General features: G+C 31.8%; 1 protein-coding gene across 4 annotated transcripts in view; it reads left to right on the forward strand.

The window, feature by feature from the left end:
• Positions 1-25090, forward strand: part of Orc4 (origin recognition complex subunit 4) — a 66475-nt gene that overhangs the window by 19861 nt on the left and 21524 nt on the right. For 3 of the 4 annotated variants that reach the window (XM_076866541.2, XM_076866539.2, XM_076866543.2), the window contains exons 2-6: positions 13256-13330; positions 16236-16312; positions 17050-17140; positions 20713-20788; positions 21113-21198. In XM_076866541.2, coding sequence (XP_076722656.1) covers positions 13274-13330; positions 16236-16312; positions 17050-17140; positions 20713-20788; positions 21113-21198 — 387 coding nt within the window. In that variant the 5' untranslated portion in view covers positions 13256-13273. Of the gene's footprint in view, positions 1-12992; positions 13155-13255; positions 13331-16235; positions 16313-17049; positions 17141-20712; positions 20789-21112; positions 21199-25090 lie in introns of those variants that run through there. The other variant, XM_076866540.2, reaches the window with a different exon arrangement.

Raw genomic sequence — 25090 nt, forward strand, 5'->3', positions numbered from 1 at the left:
ACAATTCTTCATTTTAATATCAGTGAAGAAAATAACTTGGTCACAAAAAGACTTAATTAAAAATGTTTAAACCTTGGGTTCATGTGATGTAAATTTGTGGTCCTTGGTAAATGGTTTCCATGAATATTCAGAGCAAATGAGAGGAAAGAAGGATTTTATAAAATTGGCAGTGATCGTCACTGTTTTCCATTTTGAGCAAATTTTTTTAGAAATTACATAAAATACTTATTTTCTTTGAAAATACTCTTCAGCTATGTAGAAATCAAGAAGACATCTCAATAGAAGCTGTGCCCTAGCTTGAATTACTAGACACTAAACTGCAGATTAATACAGTATTTTTGAACTGATCCCTTTAGGAAGTACTAATAATCTACTAACTTGAAATTTATACTTATGCTGTCTTCTGTCTTCCCCACCTTCGACCTTTCTTTTTATCTAATTTTATCTTTACCTCACTATAAACACTCCATCTGGAGATGGTGTGAGAATTATTTCTTGCCGACTGGAAGAGAATTATTTCAAATGAAGATTAAAATTACTAGTCAAAACACTTATTTATTATGTTAATATGTAGAAGCACTCCCAATATCCTTCATATCTTTACTTTAACTATGCCCTAATTTGGAATGCTTTTCCTGATAATTTTGCATTAGCCATAACTGGCTACTAGTTAGACTACATTTATTGTTTCCATAATAAATATATTTTATATATTTAAAACATATATATATTGGCAACGGGAATTTAAAATATATTACCAAACTATTTCATCTATGAAATGAAGCCAGAAAAATTAAGTAAAAGAAATGAAAATGAAAACACTAGATTTCTGTAAAAAAAATTAATTTTCTTTAACATTACAAGGAATTAAAAAAGAGAAATATTTGAAGGTAATATTTGATCAGAACTCTATGCATTAAAGACTTTCCCAGAAAAAAATAACTAGCATATAAAATTTAACGTAGATGGAAACGTAGACTTAGCTATGGAAGAAAAGCAGAAGTAGAAAACTTCACTATTAGTACTGGTGTCCTTAATAGCTTTGTCACCAACTGAGCCTAGATTTGAGTCTTTGGTTCTGTCATGTCGTTTTTGCAAATTAAATTTCAATAAACCTCAGTTTTTTTCCTTTGTAAATTTTACATGATATTTAACCCATAGGGTTAGTATGGGGATTAAATTAAATGGTTGACCTGACATGGAATTCCATTAACTGCCAAGCATGGTAGTAACACAGAACCCTTTAGGAATGATCATATTGTATTAGGGAGCACAAAAGTAGAGAAAGAAAACAGAACAAAACAAAGCAAAACAAAACACAGAAACAGACTTTTGTTCTAGTTTCTTTTACAGTACTTTTTGCAGAGGTCAATAATGGATCAGTGGTCTTTGAAAGCAACTTTAAGGTACTCCAAAACTATCAGGGCATACTTCTATGATATGTACTCGTGGACTTTTTTTCAATTTAAAATAATAAAAGTTTTTAAATATTGGTCATAAGGATATTGTGGTTAGATCCATCAACTATGGTCTTATATAGGCCCTCAAATCATGGACAGAAAGCCAATCAAACCTCAGAAGTCATTCCAATTACTGGGTCCCATACCCAGTTTCTTTTTCTCTTTTTGTGGTATCAGGGATTGAATCCAGGGCCTTGAATATGCTAGGCAAGTACCTTACTACTGAGCTACATCCCTAGCCCCAGAATTTTCTGATTTAGGTATGTGGAACAGAGCTTATAGAACTTGCATTTTTTTAAATTGCCAGATGATGCTTCTGCTGCCAGTTCATGAATCATACTTTCTGAGCAACTGGAAAAAATGAGTCTGATTACTGGACATCTCACACTAAAGCAGATAAAACTAAAAAGATATATAACAGAAGATAAAGAAATCCATGAATAGAAATAGCAACTTCTCAAGTCAAGCTAGGCTGGAGGTAAAAAAAAGTAGCTGGGGGCTGTAGATGGAGAAATTTTAAATAGGAAAGGCTTCAGGAGACCAAAGAACTTTAATAATGGTAAACAGACTTTGAAGTCTTAGAATACTAATTAGACAAAGCAAGAGGTCACATGTCATAAACTACAAAGGAAAATAAAAAGCAGAAGTTTCTTTCCTCCAAAAACAGTAAAATGTTTTTTTTTATATTAGTTGTTGATAGACCTTTGTTTTATTTATTTACTTACATGTGGTGCTGAGAATCGAACCCAGTGTCTCACACATGCTAGGCAAGCGTTCTACCACTGAACCACAAATCCAGCCCCGAGTTAAATGTTTTTTAACCTTTCATTTGATAATCTGGACAATGCTGAAGATATGCCCCAAGTGCATGTTGTCCTGTGATCTACTTGGAAGTCTTTGGCTACCTGAATGTTCATATAAACTTTTATAAAGAAAATAGTAGAAGTCTAGAAACTGTCAACTTATTGGATAATTTATATGTACACATTATTTCCTATTTTGATATGTATGTTTTAATAGTAAAGAATAAAACAGTTTTATAATAATTTGATTCATCAGCTTTTCTTGGGAAAATTAAAATATCTACACTAAGAAAAACTTAACAGAAGTAAAAAGATGTACATAAAAATAGAATATTTACTAAAAGCGTCAAGTTATCAGTCTAAGGTGGTACCAAAGAACTTGAGAGGCTCCTAATATAAAAAGTCTAAAAAAAATGTTCTTGATTCAAAAGATAAAGACCAAGATGTGTTCTGATAAGACAACCAAATAATGGAGCTACTTGAAGGTTATAGTTTCATAGTTCCAATTATAGAATGAATGGAGAATGATTAAGCACTAATGCACTAGCACTAATAGGCTATGTCTGTTACTGTGATGACAAGTGGGTGATCACTGGCAAAGAGGAAATAGTATTCAGGAAGGAAGACAAGAGCAATATGGATGAATATTCATAAGAAATATCATTTCCAGGGCAACAAACCTGAACCTATGTGTTAGAAACTCCCCTTCCTTTTTGCCCTTTTTTAACATTATGAGTAATTACTCAGTTTTGCAGTTAGAATTGGAAATGAATTAATGTCACAGAGCATGTTTTTAAAATTACTGGTGAAGCACTCACTGAGTTACTAAGGCTCGCTTTGAACATGGGATCCTACTGCCTCAGCCTCCTGAGGCACTGGGATTATAGGTGTGCACCACCATGCATGTTCCTGGATCTTTTTCTGTTTTGAGGTTTTTGATTACTGATCCAGTGTGTGTGTGTGTTAGCAGGGATTGAACACAGGGGCACTTTGCCACTGAGCTACATTCTTAGCACTTTATATATTTTATTTTGAGACAGGGTTTCAACAAATTGCCAAGGCTGGCCTCCATCTTGTGATCCTTCTGCCTCTCTAAATTTTAATATGAAACATGTTGGTCTATTTCTACTAAGGAAAATACATTATTAATCTTTTAAATATTTGTTACTAGTGAGCTGTCAATCCAGGATTATAAGAATATAGAGCAATTGACTGATACTGTTTTTCTGAAAATAATTGTTACCTTTTCTTGCATGAACACTGATTAACTTAATAAAGTTTGTGAGTTCATTTAAAAATTATTTATTAAAAAATAATTTTTTTAAACATGTAAACTACGTTTTAACCATTTTGAAATTTTGTTGCTTTGAGGCATTCATGATTAATGACATAACTACATGTATTTTAAGTTATAAAAGAGCTCCCTTTATTTCTGTATTTTTTTGAAAAAAATATTTTTTGAGGTTCATGGCATATAATCATCTCATATTGCTCAAAAGACCCTTTTTCCTCTTGTATACATATGGGAGGAAAACTTAAATGTGATAAAACAAATCTTTAAAAAATCATTAAGGTAAAGATTCTCAAGCAAGGTGTCTTCTGTACACATAAAAGGTTTCTAACAGCTGTCTTAGGAAATAACTGAGAAGACCATTTTTCTTCTAAGAATAGATTCAGTAGTTTTTTCTTTGGTTTCCAATTTGGGAGATTGAAACCAGAACTCCTGTTGGTGAGTAAAATTTCACTACCTGGTTTGAACAGTAATTGGGAGATTTGTTTTCTATTTATTTGTCAAGGCATAGCTCAGCAGCACACCTATGGTCATTTCCAGAGAAAATGGAAGCAGTATTACCAGAGATGGCTTTGTAATTGTTAACTGTATGAAGTTAATAAATATTACTATAAAACACAACAAAGCCACAATGGCTGATCTTTCTTCAATTTATTGAAATGTGTTTGCATTTTAAAAATAGTTGGCTAAATAAGTAACAGTTGGTTAAGAAGATGATAACTTGGTTGGGTTCAAATCCTGGCTCTGCCACTTGCATGCTTCTGACATATAGATCTATTTTTTAATAGACAAATAAAAAATTGTGTTCATGATATACAACATGCTGTTTTGTAGAATGACTAAATCAGCTAATATTTTCCTTATGTACCTATTTTTTGTAAGAATATTTACAATCTGCTCATCAATTTTTAATTATATTATTATTAACTATAATCATCATATTGTACAATAGACCTCTTAAATTTATTCTCAACTCGAACTGAAATTTTATTTGTCTTTTTAGTCAATACTTTGTGTCTTTTGGCTAAGATTTCCCTAGTCCTTCCCCGAGGGCCTAATAAATAACATTCTACTCTTAGGCTTCTTTAAGCGACTCTTCTCTTTTAGAGACCACATATGAGTTAAATTATGGAGCGTTTGTCCTTCCGTTTCTGCCTCATGTCTTAACATTGGTGATGTCTAGATAAATCCAAGTTGTAGCAAATGACTCCAATTTCTTATTTAAATCTAAATATTGTTCCATTGTGTTTGTGTGTGTGTATAGATATATATAAATACATATATATACCACATTCTCTTTCTCCATTTATCCATTGATGCACAGTTGTATTGATTCCATATGTTGGCTTTGGTAAATAATGCTTCAGTAAACATGGGAATGAGGATGTCTCTCTGATATACTGATTTTCATTCATTTTGATATATAGCCAGGAGAGGTATTGCTGGATCGTAAGTATGATAATTCTGTGTTTAACTCTATGTGGAATTTCTATACAGTTACCCATATTGTCTGTACTGATTTATATTCCTAACAGTGTACAAGCAGTCCCTTTTCTTCACATCCTTGTTAAATTTGTCATCCTAATAGGTATGGTATGATTACTCATCTCTAGTTTTGAGTTGCATTTCCCTGATGATTGGTGATATTGAGCATTTTCTCATTTACCTATTAGTCATTTGTATGTTGTCTTTGAGAAATGTCTTTTCGTGTCCCTTGATAAGTTTTTAATGGGGTCATTTTTCTTGCTATTAAGTTATATGAATTTCTTATGTATGTTAGTTGCTAATCTGTAATCATATGATTCACAAATATTTTCTCCTCTTCCGTAGGTAGTCTTTTCACTTTGTTGATTATTTCCTTTGCTGTGTGGAAGATTTTTAGTTTAATATAATTCCATTTGTCTATTTTTTGCTTTTCTTACCCTTGTTTTGTCATATCCAGAACTTTGTCAAAAACAATGTCAAAGAGTCTCCTTCTTTTTTCTTCTAACAGCTGCAATTTTAGGTCTCTGGTTTAAATCTTTTTAATCTAATTTGAGTTGATTTTTTTTTTCATATGGTATGTTATTATTAAGAATCCAGTTTCATTCTTCTGCGTGTGCAATTTTCCCACCACCACCCATGTCTTAAAAAAATCATTCTTGTTCCATTGTGTGTTTTTGGCACCTTTATTATACTTGGCTTTGTAAATGTGTGCATTTATTTCTGGGCTGTTTATTCTGTTCTGTTGGTCTGTTTTTGTACTAGTACCATGCTGTTTTGATTATGATAGTTTTGTGATAGATTTCGAGATCAGATAGCATTGATGCCTCCAGTTTTATTCTTTTTGCTTAGGTTTTGCCTGTGCAATATTTTTTGTAAGGTCTTATGTATTGCAGGAATTTTCTCCCCATTTCTGCAAAAAATGTCATTGCAATTTGAACAGTGATTGCCTTGAATTTATAGGTCACTTTGGGCAGTGTGGACATTTTTAACAATATTCACTCCTAATTCATGAGTATGTGCTACCTTTTTCAATTATTTGACCCTTCTTTGATTTCAGTCATCAATGTTTTACAGTTTTCATTATACAGAGCTTTCATCTCTTTGGGTAAATTTATTCCTGAGTATTTTATGTTGCTTTTGCATCCTGCAACTTTATTGTATTTAGTTAGTTAGTTTTAGGTTCTTACAGTTCTTTGGTAGAGTTTAGGTTTTTCTCTTTGTCTGTAGATGGACAATTTTTTAACTTTCTTTAGTATGATATGAATGCCTTTTTTTTTCTTTTTCTTTCCTAATTCCTTGAGGTAAGAGGTACTGTACTTTGATAAAATACAATTGGTGAGAATCAACATATATTTCTAGTTCTTGACCTTAGGTGGAAAGACCTCATTTTTAATTTTTCACCACTAAATATGTAATTAATCATGGACTTGTCATAAATATTTTTAATTGTGTTGAGATACCTTGCTTCTATACCTAGTTATCGAGAGATTTTATAATGAAAAGATAATGAATTTTCTAAAAGAGATTTTCTGCATCAGTTGAGATGGTCATATGATTTTTGTCATTGACTTTATATTCATTTTACATAGTATGTCTGTCTATTTATAGTTTTCATAAATTGTATACCAAGGAGAAAATTTTTGTATACCAAGGAGAAATCCTACTTAATGATGTGAATTATCTTTATAATGCACTGTAGATTTCAATTTACTGGTATTTTGTTGATGATCTACATTCATCAAAGATATTGGCCCAGAATTTAGTTTTCTTGTAGTATCCTTGTTTGGCTGTGATATCAGGGTAAGATCATTTCGGATGTATTCTTTCCTCTTCCATTTTCTAGAAAGCATTTGAGAAGATTTGGTATTAGTTCTTTAATTCCTGGTCAAATTCATTTATGAACCATCAGGTCCTGGGCCTACCCCTCTTTCCCTCCCTCCCTCCCTCCCTCCCTTTCTCTCTTTCTTTTCTCTCTGTTTCTCTCTGTCTGTCTCTCTTCTCTCTTCTCTCTTCTCTCTCCCTCTCCCTCTCCCTCTCCCTCTCCCTCTCCCTCTCCCTCTCTCCCTCCCTCTCTCTCTCTCTCTCTTTCTCTCTCTCTCTTTCTCTTTCTCTCACCGTGGATGAATACGGGGCACTTAACCACTGAGTCACATCTCCAGCTCTTTTTATTTTTTAAAATTTTGAGGCAGGATCTTGCTTAGTTGCTTAGTACCTCACTAAGCTAGCATTTGTGATTTTCCTGCCCCAGCCTCCTGAGTCACTGGGATTACAGGCATGCACCACTGTGACTGGCCCTGGGCCTTTCTCTGTCATGAGGTTTTCAATTACTGATCCAGTTCTCTTTACTAGTTACTGGATGATTTCTCTTCCTTTTAATTCAGTTTTTGTAGATTATATGTTTCTAAGAATTTATCCACATCTTCTCAAATATTGAATTTGTTGATGTTTGTTCATAATAACTCTTGAGATTCTTTATATATCTATGGTATTAGTTATAAAATCTCCACTTTTTAATTTTGATTGTATTTGAGGCTTCTCTTTTTCTCAATCTAGTTAAAAGTTTATCAGTATTCTGTCTTTTCAAGAACTAACTCTGTTGCATTTTTCATTTCTGTACTTCCTGTTTCATTTATTTCTGCTCTGATCTTTCTTTTGAATGCAGACATTTAGTACTATACACTTGCCTTTTTGAACTGCTTTTGCTGCATCACGTAAGTTTTGGTAAGTTGTGTTTCATTTTCTGTTGTCTTGAGATTTTTTTTTTCTTTGACATCTGATTATTCAGGAACATGTACTTTAATTCCCACATTCTTAAGAATTTTCCAGTTTTCCTGTTATTAATTTCAGTGTCATACCATTCTGGTTAGAAGAGCTGCTTTTCAATAACAAGAAATATCAATTATTTGTTAAAACTTGTTTTATAGCCTGATGTATGAACTGTACCTCAGAATGTTTGCTTGTGCTTGAGAGGAATATACATTCTGTTCTCATTGGATGAAATGTTCTGAATATGTCTGTTAGGTCCATTTGCCCTAATGTATAGTACAAGTTCAATGTTTCTTCATTGATTTTTTATTTTTTTTTTGGGGGGGGGGGCATTGGGGACTAGATGATTTCTGTCCATTGTTGAAAATGAAGAATTGAAATCATTTATTGTATTGATGTACATATAGATCTTTTATATTTACACATTAAGGCACTGAAATATTGGACAATTTAATGTTTATTTTGTCTGTTCTAAGTTTAGCTATCACTGCTTTCTTTTGATTTCTGTTTACATGGCATGTTTTTTCCCCATTTTTTCACTTTCAGTATATGTGTCTTTCAAGGTGAAATGAGTTTTTTATAGACAGCATACAGTTGGGTCTTGTTATTTTTATTCATCCAGCGACTCTGCATTTGGATAGGAAAATTTAATTCACTTACATTTAATGTAATTATAAAAAGAACTTCCTACTGCCATTGTATTGCAAGTTGAGCATTTTTAATGTGAAATCTTGAAATGTCCTAAAATCCAAAACTTTTTGAACCCTAACACAATGCTCAAAAAGTTCCAGATTTGGCAACATTTTGGATTTCAGATTTTCACATTAACCAATAAAGTCTGCAAATCTTCCAAAATTAGAAAAAAAACTTTATGAAATACTTCTGGTCCTAGCCATTTTAGTAGGATAATCTTAACCTATTGTTGTTTTCTCTTTGCTTTGTGGACCTTTTTGTTCCTTTCCTTTTCTCTTGGTGTCTTCCTTTTTGATTTCATGATTTTCTATTGAGTGTATTTTGATTCCTTTATCTCTTATAAATCTCCTATAGGTTTTTGCTTTGTCGTTATCATGAGGGCTACATAAAACATTTTATATTTCTGGTCGGTTATTTTAAGCTGATAACAATTTCAATCACATACAGAAACTACACTTTTTCCATGATTTGTTTTTAATGCCACAGTTTACATATTTTTACATTGTGTACGTTTTAAGAGATTACTGTAGGTTTGTTTATTTTTAATAGTTTGTGTGTGTGTGTGTGTGTGTGTGTATGTGTGTATGTGTGCGCGCGTGCGCGAGTGCGAGCAGTGCGAGCGTGCGTGAGTAATTCTGGGGATTTAATCAGGACCATTCATGTGATAGGCAAATGCTCTACTTCTGATTAATGTTCCTAACTCTTTTTCGTAGTTTTCTTCTTTAGCTGTTATACTATTCCAAATTTGACTTTGTATTTACCTTTACCATTAAGTTTTTTACTTTCATATGTTTTCATGGTTTTGATTATCACTCTTGGTTTCAACTTGAAGACATTGTAATAGCATTTTTCATAACCCAGGTTTAGTGATGATAAGCTTCCTCAGCTTCTGTTTCTCTGGAATTGTCTTTTCCATTTGTTTAAGGGTAACTTTGCCAGGCAATGTATTCTACAAGGGGTTTTTGTTTGTTTTGTTTTGTTTTGTTTTCCAGTACTTTAAATATTTCATTCCACTCCCTTATGGGAGTTTCCTTGCCTGTGATGATTGTCTCATTTCTTGCTACTTCTAAAAGACTTTCCTTGTATTTGACATTTAACAATTTGGTTACAATATATCTTGCAGTATTTCTCTTTTGAGTGATCTTACTTAGGGCTCTTTGATCTTCATAAAATTGAATATATGTGTTTATCTGTGTATGGGTAATTCTAGGGATTTAACCCGTGCTAAGCAAATACTGTACTTCTGAAAAGTGTTCCTAACTCTTTTTCATAGTTTTCTTTTTTAGCTATTGTACTAGAGATTTTTGGAATTTGACTTAGTATTTACCTTTACCATTGAGTTTCTTGCTTTCCTATGTTTTCATATCCCTGCCAAGATTTGGGAAATTTTCAGACATTATTTCTTTAGATAAGTTTTCTGTCTCTTTTCCTCTCCATATTTTCTTTCTGAAATTCCTCTAATTTTTATACGGTCATGCACTATATGGCAACATTTCAATCAATAATTAATTGCATATGACAGTGTTCTCATGATACTGTAACAGAGCTGAAAATTTTCTGTTGTTGCCTAGTTTTTTTTTCCTCTGACTTTTCTGTTTAGTTACACAAATACTTTATATTGTGTTAAAATTGCCTATTTAGTACAGTAACATTCTGTACAAGTTTGTAGTGTAGGAATAATAGACTTCACCATGTAGCTTTGATGTGTAGTAATCTATATAGTCTAGGCTTGTGTAAATACACTTTATGGTGTTCACACAGGAAGGAAAATGCCTAATAATGCATTTCTCAGAACATATCCTTATTGCTAAGTGAGCTAAAATATTTATATGCTGATGTTCTCTCATAAGTCATTTTTCATTTTGTTTTCTCTTTGACTCATTTCAAATTATGTACCTTCAAGTTCCCTAATTCTTCTGTGTGATCTTATCTACTATTGAAACTGTCTGTTGATTTTTTTTTTTAATTCCACCAGTGTATTCTGGAACTTCAAAATTAATGTGTTTTTATTGTTTGTATTTCTTTTATTAAACTTCTCATTTTGTTCATGTATTAATTTCCAAATCATTGCTTCGTTTGTGTTTTCTTTCATCACAGTGAACTTCTGTTTTTCCTTCTGTTTGCACATCCTAAGCATGTACTCTCAAACTCAGCTACACCTCCAGTCCATTAAGTTTCTTGAAACTAGTTTAAACTAAAAACTTTTGTAGATCTTATTTCTGGATTCAGTTTCTGTAGCTTTATTAGTTTTTCTTTGCTGTGTCATGTTTTACTGATTCTGTGCTGTCCTTGTAGCCTTGTACTGATATTGGTGCATTTGAAAGAGGGAGCACTTTTAGTCATTTCAGACCGGTTTGGGCAGGTTAAAGCCTTTTCTTATGATGTTCCTGGGCTGATGAGATTTCCTAGTAACTGTAGTCAAATGAGACTACAACCAGGTCATTTGTCTTCTGCTGGGTTCATAGTGCAGTCCTTGGTTGGTGGTTAGTTGGTCTCTTACCCCAAGGGATCTAGTGAGCACAAATCTGCTCTGGTCTCTGGCTGTGCTATACTCCCTTCGGTACCTTAGTATGTTTGGCTAATTCTGGGATGACAGCCTGTAAATGGCAGTTTTATTATAAGATATGCATATAGGTACAGCTTCTCTGGGTCCCTTGGATATCTTCCAAGGTTGCTAGATGAGATTGTAGTCAGACACTACTGTTTTCTGTCCATGGCTTGGTAAGGCTGAAACAGAGTCACAAAAATGCCTTAGGCTCTATAGCTAAGGCCAAGGTCTTTTGCCTATCCCTTTGGTCACATGGACGTGCTTGCCACTCACTAGGTCCCTGGATGGGCAGGCCTGATCTCATTGTGTTGAGAGGGTCTAGAGCTGCTTTTCAGGACCTTCTGTAGGGCTTTGATTGGATAACCTGTGGGTGCCATTGACCTGCCTCCCTCCAGTACCCTGGGCAGGAAATTTGTTCTCTAATTACACCTAAACATGGTGGGGGCCAAAATTACCACAATTTCTATTGAGAGGTTTTTTTTTTGTTTGTTTTCTATCACCATGGTAGGTATTTGGTTGGAACTACTTAGAATTCCAAGATGAAACACTCTGTAGGGAATGTTTTGATCTGTACAGAGTTATTTGAGCTTCATATATTTTGATGGTTTTCAAGGCCCTAGATTCTACTTCACTAAATTTGGTCCAGTATAGATTTTGTGACTCTTCATTCAAACAGCACCCTTGAAGCTCCCCACAAAATCAGTTCTGGGAAGGAACCAAGAGGGCTAAGTAGGGTGTCCCGTATGCTATTATATCAGAGGAGAACCAGACAACAAAGAACTGTATTTGAGGGACTTTTCATTATCCAGTCAAGACTCAGGAGAATAGGCTTGTCTTCTATAATACTAGTGGGAATAATTGCTCCTGGACCCATTATAGGAAAAGCAAAGCAACATGGGGCTATACCTGAACCCTCAGAGGAACAGACCTTCTTCCGATTCAGGAGCTGGGACCACAGTTAGCACATGTGTCACCTTTATGAGTTTTTGCCCTCTCAAAGCCACCTTTCTAGGTTTTGGGCTCCCCTGGTACTTCACAGATTCCTGTTAGAATACTAAGGCTCCCACTGCGGCACTTTTATTTCATGGAAGGCTATAAAATTATTATTGTTACATGGAGATTTAAGGCAGGTGGCTTCCTATTCAATTTTGTTGTTATCCCTGTCACATCACAATATTAATTTGAAGGTAATTTAGACTGTCTTGAGTTTGATGAGTACTTGAGATTGGAAGTTGCAAAACAGCTTTAAATGGGCTTAAATAGGATTGTATACCTTCTGTAGACTCTAGGGCAGTCCAGAATACATTAAAAAAAAAAAAAAAGTATGACTTAATTGGGTTTAAATTCTGGCTTTTCTACTTACTGTTCAATTCTGGTCAAGTTACTTAACCTGTGTCTTCTAATCTTAAGGGGACATTATAATACTACTTGTTTGGATTATTTTGAGGGTCAAATTAGCAGAGTATTTGTAAGAACTTCTACTACCCAAGTAAAACACTGTTTAAGGTATTATTATTACTTGACTTTTAAGGTACTCCTATAGGAAATCCATGCCAAGAAAATTAGATCTTTTAGCCAAAGGTAGTCTCAAGGAGATTTTTTTTTTTTTTTTCTTTTTTTGGTCAGCTTTTTCACCACGGTGACCAAAAGACCTGACAAGAACAATTTTAGAGGAGGAAAAGTTTATATTTGGGGCTCATGGTCTTAGATGTCTTAGTTCATAAATGGCCGGCTCCATGCCCCGGAATTAGGCAGAACATCATGATAGAAGGGTGTGGTAGTGCAAAGAAGCTCAGGACATGACAATCCAGAAGCAGAGAAAGAACTCTGCTCAACAAGAAAAAATATATTCATAGAAGAGGCATTTAACCTAGTCTGTAGATTGTGTATGATTGTTGAATGGAACAGAAAGGAATGGTTTTTCTGTGAGAATTATTCTACTGGATGGATGGGTAAGAGAAACACTCTTTATAATAAGAAAGGAATATGAATTGTAGATTTAAGGCAAAGGAAGAGTAGGTTTAAGAACTGTGTAAAGTAGAAGGGTGTCAAATAAGTTGGAACTTGGACAAAGGAGAGCCATTGGGGATTTTTTTAATTTGAAAAAGGTTTGTTATTTTCATATTTTAAAACATTCATTTTGATTCTTGAAATGTAAACTCTTAAATAAATTTAAGCCAATAATGCTTATTGTATTCATTTTTTTAAGGATTGAATTTTATTGGAAATGAGCAGTCGTAAATCAAAGAGTAACAACTTAATACATGCAGAGTGCCTTTCTCAGGTATGTGTTTTCCATAGTCTCAAGGCTATTACAAAGACAAACTCTTTCCCTTAGAGATCAGTATAAGATCATCTGAACATCATGTGGAAGCAAAGCTTTCCAGAATGTGCAATGACAGAACTTGTTATGCTTGTTCTTAAGTCCTTTTATGTCAACTAATAATGTGTTTTATGGCTGGGGTTGTGGCTCAGTGGTAGAGCACTTGCCTTGCATGTGTGAGGCACTGGGTTTGATTCTCACCACTGTATATAAATAAAGGAATAAAGTGAAGGTCCATCAACGACTAAAAAAAAATTTTTTTAATTAATTTTTATTGTTGGCTAAAAAAAAAATTTTTAATCTGTTTTATATTAACACATGATACTACCTGATTTTGTCTTTTGTCTTTGGATAATTTAATCCTCTTACTCTTGTCTTCCTAAAAGTGATCTAAATTCAACTTAGTAAAATGTTATCTTCAAAATATGTTTTGCACCACGTTGGAAAGAAATTATCCTGGTATCTTATTTATTTTAGTGATGATGTACATGAAATTGCTTTCTTAATTTTTATTTCTTGCTTTAGTTCATTGCTAGTATTAACCAAGTGATTTTTATATGATGGTGATTTATCTTGAAATGTTGCTGAACTCGTTATAATAGTTTTTTTTAATGTATTCTTTAGGATTTTCTCTATTCAGAATCATGTCATCTGTACATACAGGTAGTTTTACTTCTTCCTTTCCAATGTGGATACCTTCAATTTCTTTTCTTGATTAATTGCCCTGGTGAGAACCATCAGTAAAATGTTGAATAGGAATGTTAAGAACAGTCATTGATATCTTACATCTGATCTCAAGGGGAAAACATTCAGTTTTCACCATAATATATGATGTTAAGTATACATTTTTTGTACATATATTTTCTAGTTTATTAAGTGATTTTTTTAGGGAATGTTTAATATTAAGTGCATCCTGTATTTTAAGTATTAAACATATGTCTCTCTCTTAAGATGCTTATAATATGGTGGGAGAATAGGCATGGTATTTCCATCCTGATATTTCTATTTATTCAATTTGACCTCAACTACATCAGTTTTTTTTTTTAAACAAAACTAAATATGATTATAGTCCTTTACAAGACCTTAACTTTTCTTTTCTTTCTTTCTTGTTTTTTTTTTTTTTTTTTTGGATGTGATTAATACTGACACTATTAGAATTAATCACTTAGTGAGGCAAGTGTTCTACCACTGAGCTATATCCTTAGATCTACCACTTTTGTTATTGTTAAGAATTTTTTTTTTTTTTTAAGGCAGATCTTGTCAAGTTGTCCAGGCTGTCCTCAAACTTGTGATCCTCCTGTCAAAGCCTTTTGAGTAGCTAGGATTCACCATATTTTGGGATTTTGACCCTTCTAATTATTCACTACAACTTCACTTTCTTATCCTTATATTTTACATGTAGTTTTTGTCTAGTAGATTTTAGTGTTTTATTTTTAAAGAATGAGGTTTGTGTTGTTTCTATAGATCTCCTCTATGTAGAGAATACATGTGATTCACTGAATCTGTACATATAGCACATTTGAGTGTTTTACAACTCAGGTATCAGCTATTATGTATATAATATCTATATAATCTAACAAGATTACTAACTACCTTAATCTTCAAATCAGACCTGTTATAAAGGTATTATTATCTCCATTTTATACATAAAGAAATTGAGATTTAGAAAGACTTAAACTTTTTAAATTCATATAAGTGGCTGTCTGGCACCAATATCATTATTCTTTCTATTTTCCTGAAATATAACTATGGATTGTTTTATCACTACTGAGTAATTGTCTTTCCTTAGCCTCTGGTACACGTAAAGAGAACTCAGATTTTTCTCTTTGGTACATAAAGGATGAATTCCATATTGTCGGTCTGAGAGAAGCCAATAATCTGAGACTTCTTATTTAAGCCCATGGGGCCAAATCTGAGACAGCCTCCTAAGGTTTTTGATGGACTTCTGTATTAGATCAGACCCATAAAAGGAGTGACTTTAATGTTCCAGTTTTAGAAGATTGTATTAGATTATTTGATATAATAGCTACCTACCAGGATTTTTTTCTTAGCTGATTTCAATGATTCCTTACTTTTTCATTTTTCTTTGGGAGTGGGGTGGAGCCCAGGGCCTCATTCCTGCTAGGTAAGCACTGTACCTCTGTTACACCCCTGTTCCTAATCTAACCCTTACTTTATAGCCTAAATAAATGTGTTTTCTTTTACATACCCACACATTTGCTTTTATAGCTGAACTACCATCTTTTTGTCATTTGTTTCTTGAACTTGTCATTTCTTGACAATTTATTTGCATTTTTTAAAAATGGCATGGATCATATACTTTTAGTATTACTCTGTTCTGAATCTAGTAGTTTTTCAAAGCAACATGAACTTTTAAAATTTTTTGTTCAATTTAGAATCCTGCCTTTTATGATAGGTACAGATTGATAGTATTTGAGCTAAGCCAGTTTATATGTGTTGATCTCTAGAGTTTGAGTGTGTGGTACATGACCATTATTAGATTACATTGCATTATTAGATTTGCTTCTTTTTGCCTTGGCTGACATTTTTATACAAAGTGATGTATTAATTCATTTACAAGATTAGAATAGTCCCCAAGTTGCTGATGTAGCTAAAGTAAGTAAGTAATTCTCCCCTTTTTTGAAGCTTTCACAACTAAATTCTCATTACTTCTTTGTGATTTGATAGGTAAAAAATCATTAGTTTTATAACTCAGGAAAATGTAACAGAGCTCTTAAGGACAAGGATGTACTAAGGATTGAATTTGTTTATTAATATCTCTTCTCAACTGCTATACGTGCACTTTTTCATTCATTTTTGAATGCATGTGTAATACTTTTACATTTATCCCCTTTATTTTATTCAGGTACAAAGAATATTACGTGAAAGATTTTGTCATCAGAGTCTACATACTAACCTATTTGGAGTTCAAGCACAGTACAAGTAAGTGTACCTATTCCCTTGTCAGATATGAAGCTACTGATGTTTGCCTACCAGGTTTCTTTTCTTTTAATATGTACTTATTTTTTAGTTGTAGTTGGATTCAATACCTTTATTTTATTTATTTTTATGTGGTGCCGAGGAGTGCACATGCTAGGCAAGCACTCTACTGCTGAGTCACAACCCCAGCCCTGCCTACCAGGTTTTGAAAATTAATCATACACAAATTTGATCTTGTTAGGATAAGGAATACTTTTATAGAAAAAGTTTTGCTTTGTTTGTAGGAACAATATCATGAAATATGGGCAGATGTAAATATTTCCACAATGATAAAGCTCTTTATTAATTTTGTTTTGTTTCCAGTACCTGATATCATAGAGAGAATTCTGACCTTCTTGCCCATAATATTGGTACCCAGTTCTGGCGATAAAGGCTACAGTGTTAGTAGAAAAGGGGATTCTAAATGCAAGGTTCTTAAGAATTGCCTATTGTTCCTATCATCATAAAATTCAATGTTTGCCAAACTTAATAGGTTTTCTCTTTGGGTTTTCAGAGAATCAGCACTGGCCTGCTCTCTTTTTCTCCTATGTTCTTCCCGGTAGGACCATTTAGAGCCTAAGTCAGGATCCCCAAAGAAAAGAGAAATTTCTGTGCATACTAATAAGTAGCTTTTAAAATGTACTACCAGCAAATAATTCCAGCTTTTTATTTTAAATTTTGGCCTATTTGTATCATTTCAGACATTTAATTGAGCTACTAAAAAGAACTGCTATCCATGGAGAAAGTAACTCTGTACTTATTATTGGACCCCGAGGATCAGGAAAGACCACGGTAAAAGCAATTTTTGGTGTTTCTTTGCTTGGATAAACATGCGATGATTCTTATTTCAGGTAGCACTAAAAATGAGTTTTATTTCACTATTTTACAATTTTTTTCCCTTTTAAAAATAGAGAAGGCATGCAAAAATCTTACAAAGTTGGTGGGATATTGAGTAGAGCATACCTTTTTTTTTACCTTCTATTTCTTCCCAGTGACAAATTTTCTCTTGATGTTAGTTCTATCCTGGTCATTGTGCTTAAAGTATTAGACACTTCCTGTGAAGAAATAAACTAGCATTTATTGAGCATGTATTTTGTGCCCCTATAACATATGTTCTTCCATTTATTCTTTATTTCCACCCTGCAAGGTAAGTTTTATTCTTTTTTTTATAGATTATGGAATTTTCAGATCCTGCGTTCTTTTTTTGCCCTTTGTTTTTTTCTTTTTACCATTTATTGTTAAACTCTAAGCAGTTTTTTCAAATTCGTTTATGTCTTCTATAATTTTCTTTTACTTTCCCTTTTTTTCATATTTGCTTAGTTCCTCAAAAAGATATTCTTGCTTTATCCCCTTCCATCTTTTCTTTCATATTCTTTATTCAATAAAGGAGACAAATTAAGCATATTAAATTTTTTAATAGAAAAATTAAGCTGATTGTATAGCATTCATATATAATTCTCTGCTCAGCAAATACACACATACTTAACATATTGCCTTTGTGTGGTACCTTTGTTAATAAGCTAATATTGATATATTATTATTATTAATATTACTATTAACTAATAATAGCTTCAGATTCTCTGTTATACATTTCTATGGAATATGACAAATCAATAATGTCATGTACATACACATCTTTACAGAGTCATACAAAATAATTTGCCACCATAAAATCTCCTATGCTTTACCTATTCATCCTTTCCCTGGAACTCTTGGGGACTACTGTTGTTTTCCCTTTATCTATAGCTTGCCTTTTCCAAATATATTTAAAATGCTGTATTTCCCCTTGTGGTTTATTAGTTCATTTTTTTTTTTTAATTGCTGAATAATGCTTCATTGTATGCATGCTTCTACCAGTTTGTTTATCCATTAACTTATTGAACGACATCTTGGTTGCTTCCAATTTAGCAGTTAGAAATAAAGTTAATACAGACATTAGTGTTCAGATTTTCATGTGAAGGAAATTTTTCATCTCAATTGTGTAAAATACTCAGGAGCACAATTGCTAGATTGTATACATGGTAAGGCTATATTTAGCTTTGTAAGAAATGCCAAACTATCAATGCGACTATACCAGATTGCTTTCTCATCAGCAACGGATAAGATTTCTTATTGTGCCACATCCTAAACAGCATTTGGTATTGTTAGAGTTCTTTCTATATTTGTGATTTTCATTTGGAGGGAAAAAAAGTATCTTTTCTTCATCAAAATGCCTTTGCTTCTTACAAAAATCAACTGACTTTGTGTACATCTGTTTCTGGGGCTTCCTTTCTATTCCCTTGATTTGTTAGATGTATTTGATTTGTTGTTTTTGCCATTGTCTTTATTACTATAGGTTTTTAAAATTCTTTTTTTTTTTTTTTTTTTTTTTTTTACTACACTAGAGTGTATTCTGACATGTTATACATACATGGAATACAACTTATTCTAATTACCATGTTTTTTATAGTAAACCTTGAAGTTAAGTACTCTAAGTATTAGATTTTGCTCATCTTCAGTATTGGGTCAGCTGTTCTTACTATTTTTACTTCCATATTAAGTTTAGAATCAATTTGTCAGTATCCACAAAGTCCTGGGAATCTGTATTGAATTGCTGGGGTTTTGTGTTCAACCTATAGATCACATTGGTAATAATTGAGACCTTAACTATATTGTCTTCCCATTCATGAACATGAAGTGTGTTTTTATTTATTTAGATATTTTATCAGAATTTTTATTATATTGATCTTATATATATATTTTTAGACTTATACCACAGTACTGTCTGTTGATACTAATGTGAATTGTGTTTTTAAATTTCTTTTTCCATAAAATTCAAAATTTCTTGTTGCTAACATATTGGCAAATAATTGGCTATTGTTTATCATCTTGTATCCTGTTGCCAGTACAAATAGTTTTAATAAATTCATTTTTTAAACAGTTACCAGTTACCCCAGTGCCTTTCTTAAATAATTTTTTTCTCACTAAATTTTTATTTCATCTGTAATAATTTCTTTGTATATTCTTATTTTCCTGGGTCATTTTTTTTCTGATAGTACTCTAATGAGATATTAGAAGAAATATTTCATCATTCTTTTTCCTTTTGAAAGTTTTATTTTTCTTAATTTTGTTCATTTTCAAATTTTCATAAGTACATGTAATGATAATATGAAGAGATGTCTATGATATTGCACTATAAGAGTAATATTATGGCTCAAGTAAAAATGTATAAATAGGAGGCTGGGATCATGGCTCAGTGGCAGAGCGCTTACCTCGAATGTATAAGGCACTAGATTCAATCCTCAGCACCACATAACAATAAATACATAAAATAAAGGTATTGTGTCCATCTACAACTAAAATAATATTTAATAAAGAAAAGCATTAAATAGATGGCATAGAAACTTTTCATTATGAAAATATGAAGCTATATAATTGTATGTTTTAAGGCAATAAAACACTGACTATAAATATATTTAGTAGTAACTTTTACTTGCATTATTTAATTTTTTTAAATCTAATTTGTTATATATGACAACAGAATTTATTACAATTTATATAACACATATAGAGCACAATTTTTCATATCTCTGGTTGTACACAAAGTAGAGTCACATCCTTTGTGTCTTCATACATGTACTTATGGTAATGATGACTATCACATGCGATGTTATTATTATTCATAATAATTTTTCATTGCAACCTTTATGTTTCTTTCAACTTAATTTACTAATATTTCTCATTTTCATTTCATGTTTATCATTCTACGTAGTTTACAATATTTCACAGGAATCGATATATTGGATGAACACTTCTTTTACAGTAATTTAGCATTGTTCTGATAAATATTTTTCAGTAGCTTTTGATTAATTTTTGCTATTCTTATAGTAAATGTTAGACATAAAATATACCTATGACATGAAGTTCATAAAGAACTATAGATTACTGTAACATGGAAATGTTTATTTTTTAAATTAATTTATTCTAATTTGTTATATATGACATCAGAATGCACTTCAATTCATATTACACATATAGAGCACAATTTTTTATAAAATAATAATTTTAAGTTGTCAGTAGAATATAGCTTAGTTGGTTGAACATTTGCGTTTAATCCCCAGTACTAAAAACATAAAATATATATATTTTTTTAATATTAGGTTTGTTTCTAAACTTTTAGTAGAAGTTTGGGTAGATGATTAAGAATGTACTGTCAATTCTGGCTCTAGTATCTTAAGAAAAGTCAGACATGAGGTTCTGGTTAGACTTTTTATCTAAAATATTTGAAAATTTAGTAATTATGAACGATTTGTTTATATTCTGCTCCCCCAATCTTAGTTTTAAAAGAGACTGCTTTTTATCTCTAACTTTTCGTTTTTATTTAGTTAATAAATCATGCTTTGAAAGAACTCATGGATATACAAGTGGTGAATGAAAATGTATTACAAGTTCACCTAAATGGTAAGTAGGCCATCAGTTTTCATGGGATGATATGAACCACATAATAGCCTCTAACAAACCATACATAATATATTTAGGAATCAAACATTGATCATCATGGAGTGTTTCTGTCTTTCTTTTTCTAATCAATGATATCCTCAAGGAAATCTGTTTATTGACACTACCAAATGTCTTTTTTGCCATTTTTTTAATGATATAATGCGAACTAATAGACTTTGTTTCCTGTCTAGTAAATTTTTTAAAACATTGGAAAATTTATTTGGATAATAATCTTCTGTTAAATGCATATTTTGATTTAGTGCTTTTAAATGGGATGTATTTCAGGACTGCTGCAGATCAATGATAAAATTGCTCTGAAGGAAATCACAAGGCAGTTAAGTCTGGAAAATGTAGTTGGAGATAAAGTTTTTGTAAGTATTGTTTTAGACATTTTATTAAATAATCTTCAAAGCATAGTGTCCAGTAAAGGTATTATATTTCTGGAAGGTTAAAGAGAGGGTTTCAGGTTTGAGTTAAAATATGGAATACTCTGGTCATAAAAATATAAAATGTATTAGGATACATTTAGTTATCAAGCCTATATATTTGAATTTTTATAGTAGATTGTGCTAGTTCTAAAATAGCTAAGAAATCTATGTTTATGTAGCTATTCTCTAAGTTTATTACTTTGCCAAGAAGCTAAATGCTTTCTGTCCTTAGAGATAAATTAATATTTATCTATTAAATAGTAGTTTATTTGTAGTCTTCTGAGACTTGTGGTATGGGCATAGTGAAAACTGCTGAATTTTAAGCTATAATAACTATTTTTGAAACTTGCTTTACTATCTTTTAAACTTCTAGTGATCTTGGGTTAATGAATGTTTCTGAATTTCAGATACTTCATTTGTTAGTTGGGCTTTATTTTATTGAATATACAATAAAGATGAAAGGAAATAAACTTAATTTAGATTAAATGTTACTTTTCTTGTTGCTAACATGCTATACAAATGTCAGTTATCTCTTACTATTAAATTTACAGAAATTTATCCATAAACCAATTTTCATACTGCATGCAGTCTCAGGACAGTGAACATCACTAATTTAAAGTCACTGATTTGAAATGTTTTCACATTTATAAACTTTTTACCTATCAACTGTTTTATGAGACCTAAAAAAATAAGATTAATTTGCAACCTAATTTTCATGAGGAAATTACTTATCCTTATATTGCTTATGCAGTTGAAATGGGATACTTACATTCCGAGTTCATTTTCTGATGACTAGTGATCATGCAGTGCTGTCACTGTACTCTCATAGCTATGTACTCCCTGCTTCAGTGACATACCATAGTTGTGTAGACATTTAGGAATTTCTTTTCTTTAATTATTATGTATAAAAAGCTGAGCCAACCATATGCTTTCCTTTCATATTTTGCAGATCTTTGAAGTGCAAGTTCATAATGCTCCTTCTATAAATATAATGTTCTAACTCCTCTTTAGAATGTATGCCTAAGTTAGTGACCTACTAATTGGTCAAAGGGAGTTCTTATTATGTAGGCTCATTTTGACTTTTGGTTTCCAGTTGATCTGAATAGGTGTTTCTAACATTCCTAAATGGACATATTCATACTGGATATTCATATGTGAAGTAATAATAAAAGCCACAGTCTTGTCACTTTATCCTAATCATCACTATTATTTATTACATAGTCAACCCTTGGTTATCTGAAGGTTCTGCATATGTATTTGCAACCTACTGTAGATTTAAAATATTCAAGAAAATAATGTGTCTATACTTAATACAGATTTTTCCCCCTTGGCATTAATAATACAGTATAACAACTATCATTACATTGTACTAGATATTAAAACTAACAAAGAAAATTTAAAGTATAAGAAAGAATGTACATAATTGTTAAGCAAATACTAGGCCACTTTATATAAGAGACTTCAGAATCCATAGATTTTGGTATTCATAGTGGGGTCCTAGAGCCAGTCCTTCAGGGATAGCTTTAGAGAAATTACTAGTTTTGCTTCTTCATTATATAGATGAGGTATTTGACACTCAGAGAACATGTAGCATACAAAAGGTCAAAAAATGTTGGGGAGTATGAACATTAGGCTCCTAAGTCATTTAACTCAACCCAGATCTGTTCTGTTTTGACATACTTAGAGCAAACATAAATATGTTGTATATATATTTATACATGTTTGTATACATAAATGTCATGCATATACATATATCTATATAAAATGTATTTAAAATATGTATGAGTATATGCACAACATATTTATATATTATATACGTGTATCATTTATATAATATTTTATATGTATATAAGCATATATACATATGTATACATATTTATATTTATATAAGTGTATGTTTATACTTTAGCAGGATTTTTATATAGAAAAGCCAAAATATAAGCCATCTTTTTGTAACTTTGACCACCGATTTTCTAAATTATTATTTCTTTGAGCCTTTGTTGTATTATGGAAAATTATGGATAATATCTCCTGCTTTACCATGGAAGTAGTTTTGGCAAAATAGCCTTGATCATCACAATATGTAGAATTTCTTAAAAAACAGTTATGGAGTTTTTTATCAGATGTTTCCATTGGGGTACTAACAAGCAGGTTTCTTTTCTCTTTATTATATCTCCTCAAACTTGAAGTTGACTATTTTTTTAAAAAGTCTAATGAAATAAAAAAATTATAACTTTAATTATAAAAAATTTGAACCTGGAACATCTGCTACTCTGTTAGAATTTATCCAGAATATTTAAGTTGCATCCAAAAATATTTTGGCTGTGTTCCAAGTATAAACATAGCCAAATTTGATGTGATAAATACAAATTTGTCAATATGCTCTTGAATAGACAAATACTATAATTGTATCTAATATTTCCCTTGGAGGCATCCCTCTAGTTTACTTTTTCTATTAACATAATAATTGTGCAAGTTATTGAGTTTTACTTTGACATTTCCATGCATGTATATATATTGTGTATTGATTGTATCCATCTTTCTGTCTACCCTCTGTTGCTCTCCTCTCTCCCCCCACAATCCCTTTCCCATTTCCTAATAGTCACTCTTTTTTTTTTCTTTTTTATAGCTTATATGTATGAGAGAAGTATGTACTGTCTTTCTGTCCCTGGCATATTTCACTTAATATAATGTCCTGCAATTCATTCATTTTGCTACATATGGCAGGAGTTCATTCATCTTTATGGTGTTTTCCTCCATTTTGTATATATACAACATTTTCTTCATCCATGTGTTGACTGGCACCTAGGCTACTATGAATAGTGTTGCAGTAAATATGGGTTATGCAAGTATCTCTTTTGTATACTGGCTTCATTCTTTCAGATATCCTTAGAATATATGCTGTGATTCCACAGTGGCTATGATAATTTCCATTCCCATTAATAGTGTATAAGTGTTTTTTTTTTCCCCCACAGTGTTTCAAGTTCTTTTTGTTTTTTAATAATCGCCATTCTGATTAAGGTGACATGAGATCTGAATATAATTTTGACTTACATTTACATAATGTAATGAATATTTTGAGCATTTTTTATATATTTAGTAGCCAGTTATATTTCTTGTTTTGAGAACTGTCTTCAAATCATTTGTTCATTTACTGTTTTTAAAATTATTTATTTTTGGATTTTAATCTTCTATCAGATAAATAGCCAGCAGAGATTTTTGCCAATTCTATAGATTGTCTTTTTCACTGTGTTGTTTCCTTTGCTATGTAAAAATGTTTTAATTTGATGTATTTCTCATTGTGCTTTTGTTTCTTGTTGGAGTCCTATTCGGGAAATCATTGCCTATGCCAATATTTTTAAGTATTTCCCATAGGTTTTCTTCGCAGTTTCAAATTTTCAGGTCTTTGATTCATTTTGAGTTGATTCTTTGTTTGTTTTGTTTTTTGGGATTTTTTGTGCAGGATGAGAGATATGGCTCAGTTTTCTGTCTTCTGAAGATCTCCAGTTTTCCAAGCCTCGTTTGTTGAAGAACTCTCTTCTCCAATTTATGATTTTTGCATCTTTGTTGGGAAGCAAATGAGTCAGTTCATTTCTGGGTCCTTTATTTCTTTTCATTAGTGTTATTTATCTGTTTTTATGCCAAAACCATGCCGGTTTTGTTAGGATATCTCTGTAGTATATTTTGAAGTCAAGTATTTTAATGGCTTCCACCATCTTAATTTTTCGGGATTGCTTTGACTCTTTGTGGTAGTTTGTACTTCATATGAATTAAGTATTGTTTTTTTCTAATTCTTTAAAGAAAGCCATTGAAATTTTTATGAAGATTACAGTGA

The sequence above is a fragment of the Callospermophilus lateralis genome, chromosome 9 (genome assembly GCF_048772815.1).
Source record: "Callospermophilus lateralis isolate mCalLat2 chromosome 9, mCalLat2.hap1, whole genome shotgun sequence".
Lineage (NCBI taxonomy): Eukaryota > Metazoa > Chordata > Mammalia > Rodentia > Sciuridae > Callospermophilus > Callospermophilus lateralis.